The 4,797-nt window shown below is 53.9% G+C and overlaps 1 protein-coding gene across 1 annotated transcript in view; it reads right to left on the bottom strand.

The window, feature by feature from the left end:
* Positions 1 to 3,993, bottom strand: part of LOC123067156 (uncharacterized) — a 4,995-nt gene extending 1,002 nt beyond the window's left edge. The window contains exon 1 of the mRNA XM_044490076.1: positions 3,302 to 3,993. Coding sequence (XP_044346011.1) covers positions 3,302 to 3,993 — 692 coding nt within the window. The remainder of the gene's footprint in view (positions 1 to 3,301) is intronic.
* Positions 3,994 to 4,797: the final 804 nt, after the last annotated feature.

Below are 4,797 nucleotides of genomic sequence, written 5' to 3'. Positions count from 1 at the left end.
CGACGTTAAGAATGGCTCGGATGTCGACGAATGCAGTAGTGGGCAGTCCTTTGGTGAAGATGTCGGCAAATTGCGCGCTGGTGGGAACATGCAGAACACGTACATCACCTAGAGCTACCTTCTCACTTACAAAGTGTATATCTATCTCTATGTGCTTGGTACGACGATGTTGCACAGGGTTACAAGACATGTAAACGGCAGAGATGTTATCACAGTAGATGATGGTAGCTTGGTGAAGTGGCCGGTGCAGCTCGGTGAGGAGTTGACGGAGCCAGACTGTTTCAGCAACAGCATGAGCGACGGACCTGTACTCAGCTTCGACAGAGGACCTGGAAACAGTTAGTTGTCGTTTTGACGACCATGAAATCAAGTTATCACCCAGATACACACAATAACCGGAAGTGGATCGACGAGTATCCGGGCATCCAGCCCAGTCTGCATCAGAGTACGCTATGAGAGAAGTTTGGGAGGATGGTGTAATGGAAAGGCCATGATCTATGGTTCCCTTGAGGTAGCGGAGGATGCGTTTGACATGATTATAGTGAGGAAGGCGAGGATCATGCATGAATAAACATGCTTGCTGCACGGCATAGGTAATCTCAGGACGAGTTAGAGTCATGTATTGGAGAGCGCCGGTGATGCTGCGGTACAGGGTAGGATCAGAGAGGGGCTCACCATCGGAGGAAAGTTTGGAACCCGTTTCAGCCGGTGTGCGGCATGGGTGGCAGTCGGTCATACCGGCCTTAGAGAGAAGATCAAGCACGTATTGGCGTTGAGAAAGGAAAAGGCCAGAGGAAGAACGAGACATAGCGATCCCAAGAAAATGATGAAGGGAGCCAAGGTCGGTCATGCAAAATTCACGGCGAAGAGACGCAATGATCTGGTTGAGAAATGCATCAGAAGAGGCAGTGAGCACAATATCGTCCACGTATAGAAGAAGGTAGGCAGTGTGGTGTTGTGTTTTGAGAATAAAGAGAGAGGAATCCGAGCGGGAAGGGAGGAACCCGAGGGTATGGATGAACATGGCAAAACGATGAAACCATGCACGTGGCGCCTGCTTGAGACCATAGAGAGATTTGTTAAGGTGACAAACATGATCTGGAAACGAGGGGTTGACGAAGCCAAGTGGCTGCCGACAGAAGACTGTTTCGTGTAGGGAGCCATGAAGAAAGGCGTTCTTGACATCTAATTGGTGGACTGGCCAGGAAGAAGAAACAGCGAGGCTGAGAACGACGCAGATCGTGCTTGGTTTAACCACGGGAGAAAAGGTTTCGTCAAAATCAATACCGGCTTGCTGAGAATCAGCACGACAAACCCACCTAGCCTTGTAGCGAGAGAGAGAGCCATCGGAGTTGAATTTATGCCGGAAAACCCATTTCCCGGAGACAACATTGGCTCCGTGTGGGCGAGGAACGAGGGACCAAGTGTTGTTGAGAAGAAGTGCATCAAACTCCTCCTTCATGGTGTGGAACCAGTTTGGGTCGAGGAGAGCCGCTTTGTAAGAGGTAGGGATGGGAGAGAGAGGAGTGGATGAGGCGGTGAGATTTAAGCGGTCAACAGGGAGACCGAAGCCTGATTTACTGCGTGTACGCATAGTGTGAGCATTGGATGGAATGGGTACGGGAACAGCAGTGGGAGGGAGACTGCGTGGTGGCTGGGATGTAGGAGAAGAAGGAGAGGCAGAGGCGATAGCTGGTGATGCCGGAAGAGAGGCAGAAGACGATGCATGCGAGAGAGGAGAAGGGACATGCAGAGGTGATGTGATGGAGGGCCCGGGTGAATTGGGTGGTGGAGAGTGGTCGCTAGGTGGGATAGGTGGGCAATGATTGGGAGAGAGAGAAGGCACGGAGCCCGGAGTTGATGCGTGGACAGACGAGGCTGGAGTGGTGGTAGGGTCAGGTGGCTGATTGGCAGGCGACATGACCACGTGAACAGGGCCATGCATGCGAGTGTCATGCACGTCGATCGGGGAAGAGCCGGCTGGAGTGGTTTTTGTGGCAGAAATAGGTGCTGAAAAATCGAGCTGGGAGTGGGAGGCGTAGGGGAAGACCGTTTCGTCAAATGTGACGTGGCGAGATAGGAGAACACGGCCGGTCTGCAGATCAAGACAACGGTATCCTTTATGAGAGTCGGAGTAGCCAAGAAAGACACATGGCAAGGATCTAGGAGCGAGTTTGTTAGGTGTGGTGGCGCTGAGATTGGGATAGCACAGACAACCAAAAACACGGAGACTGTCATAGGAAAGTGTGGCCAGAAATAAAGACTCATATGGAGAGAATTTAGGGGATTTGGTTGTTGGGCGTATGTTGAGAAGATAGGTGGCGTGGCGGAGGGCTTCAACCCAGAATTTTGGTGGCATGGAAGCTTGAATGAGGAAGGTACGAAGGATGTCGTTGATCGTGCGAAGAGAGCGCTCTGCCTTTCCGTTTTGGGAAGAGGTGTAGGGACATGAGCAGTGGAGAAGAATACCGCGGTGAAGGAAAAATTCGCGGTTGCGAGTGTTGTCGAGTTCTCGTCCATTGTCACATTGCAAAAAACGAATGGGAAGAGAGAAATGAGTGTAGACATAACGCTGAAAGTTAACAAACAGACCATGCACGTCGGATTTGTTGCGAATAGGAAAGGTCCATATGTAGTGAGAATAATCATCCACGAGTACAAGATAATATTTGAAACCAGACACACTAGGGATAGGGGGAAGTCCAGAGATCACAATGCAACAATTCAAAGGGAAAAGTACTACTAGTGGTAGAGGTGCCGAAAGGCAACCTAACATGTTTGCCTAGCTGACATGCTTGACACAAGGAGGAGTAGTAGGAGGCGCGATCATGCGGAAGCTGGAATTCTTGAAGGAGCTTGGACGTGGTGGTGGTGTTGGGATGACCAAAGCAACGATGCCAGAGGTTCAGGGAGGCATGCATGGCTTGAGCTGACGAGGAAGACGCGCCATGAACCATGTAGAGATCGCCAGAACTATTGAACCGAGCTATCACCGCCTTGCTATGGAGATCCTTCACAGACAACCCAAAAGGATCAAATTTGACAGAAACTTGGTTATCAATTGTGAAACGGTATACAGAGATCAAGTTTTTGATAAGAGCAGGGGCCACGAGTACTTCACGAAGAAGAAGACGTGACCTGGAGGAGGGAATGCTAGTGTTGCCGACACATGAAACAGGGACAGTGGAGCCGTCGCCGATGGTTATGGATGGAAACAGAATAGAAGGATGCAGAGAGGAAAGCGTACAACTAGATGCAGACATATGAGAAGATGCACCAGAGTCGAAGATCCAGTCGGTACCTGTGTCCTGTGTGGTAAGTGAATTCAGAGCGGCAATGAGAGCAGCTTGATCCCAGGTAGGCGGCGCCGATGAGGAAGTAGAGGCAGTCGGCAGGTACGGTGAGGAAGATGGATGCGCCGAGGGACCACCCACGTCCCAGGTTGCGAGCGGAGGAGCGTCGTAGGGGTTCATGGATGATGCCGTGGGAGCTGGTGCAGATTGGTACAACGGCGCATAAGCTGTGTAGGCGTGTGGCGGCGGCCTGGAGCCGAGGAGGCCGGGGGCACCGACAGACGGGCGCACACCAGGCGCCCAAGCCCCACTGTACGCAGGAGGAGCGCCATATGGGGAAGGCGCTGTCCAGGGCATGGGCCAGGCTTGAACAAGCCAAGTCCATGGGTCCGGAGAAGGACGCCATGCCGGAGATGCTGGTGATGAAGGCGTCGATGACGGTGGTGGTGGTGCCGCGGGACCCGAAGGGGAAGGTGCAGAAGACGAGGAGGAAGCCGACGCCCCGTGCTTTGGCGGGCGATAAATAGGGTTCTTCCCCTTGTAGTTGGGGCTGGGACGCCATCCTGGGGGCGGCTGCGCGGCGGGCGGTGTCGGTGATGGAGTCGCCGGTGGTGGAGCAGGCCGCGCCGTGGTGTGGAAGAGACGGGGAGCGGCAGTCTTGCGCGCCTGCGTCTGCTCCTCGAGCTGTAGCATAGAGCATGCCTCAGAGAGGGTCGGCAGGGGACGCAGGAGCGGGATCAGCGACGCCTGTTGAGCGAACCGCTCATCAAGGCCGCCCATGAGCACGTGAAGAAGAAATCGATCGCCAACGGTTTTGCCGAGTTCACGGAGCTCGTCGCCGATCGCCTTGATCTGCTGTCAGAAGACGCCGACAAGGCGATCTCCCTGGGTGATCGTGCGAAGCTCGGTGTTGAGGGCGGAGATGCGTGCATCACGATTGTCCTGGAAAAGACGCCGGAGCTCCGTCCAGATGTCGCGTGCCGTGGCGCCGTCCTTGAGGACGAGGTTGAACAGCTCGGTGGAGATGCGCGTGTATAACCACTGGATGATGGCCAGATCGTCTTTGAGCCAGCGAGGATTGTGCGGCTCGGGGGGAGACTCATCGGAGATGTGGTGGAGCAGCGAGCAACGGCCGAGGTGGATCTCAAACAGGTGGCGCCAGTGGTAATAGTTCCTGCTATGGAGATCAAGAATAATGGGGATGAAGGGGGTCACGTCGGTGATGGTGTTGCTGAAGGAGAGAGAGGGGATGGTGAGGGTAGTAGTGGTCGCCGGGCTGGTTTGAGTGCCGGCGGCGGGTTGGGAAGGATTGCCGGCGCCGGGTTTGGCCATGGCGCTGGCGTTTAGGAGAGGATCGTGGGAGAGGTAACTGATACCATGAAAACTGATTGAGTACTTTCCTTAATGACTTACAAGATACACAGCGGATTACATATAGGGGGGCGAGGCCCAACCAGAACTAGTACGTGCACGAGATCATGCGGGAATCATGGAGAAACTGCGG

This window comes from Triticum aestivum, chromosome 3B (assembly GCF_018294505.1).
Source record: "Triticum aestivum cultivar Chinese Spring chromosome 3B, IWGSC CS RefSeq v2.1, whole genome shotgun sequence".
Classification (NCBI taxonomy): domain Eukaryota; kingdom Viridiplantae; phylum Streptophyta; class Magnoliopsida; order Poales; family Poaceae; genus Triticum; species Triticum aestivum.
This window is presented reverse-complemented; position numbering and strand designations above follow the sequence as displayed.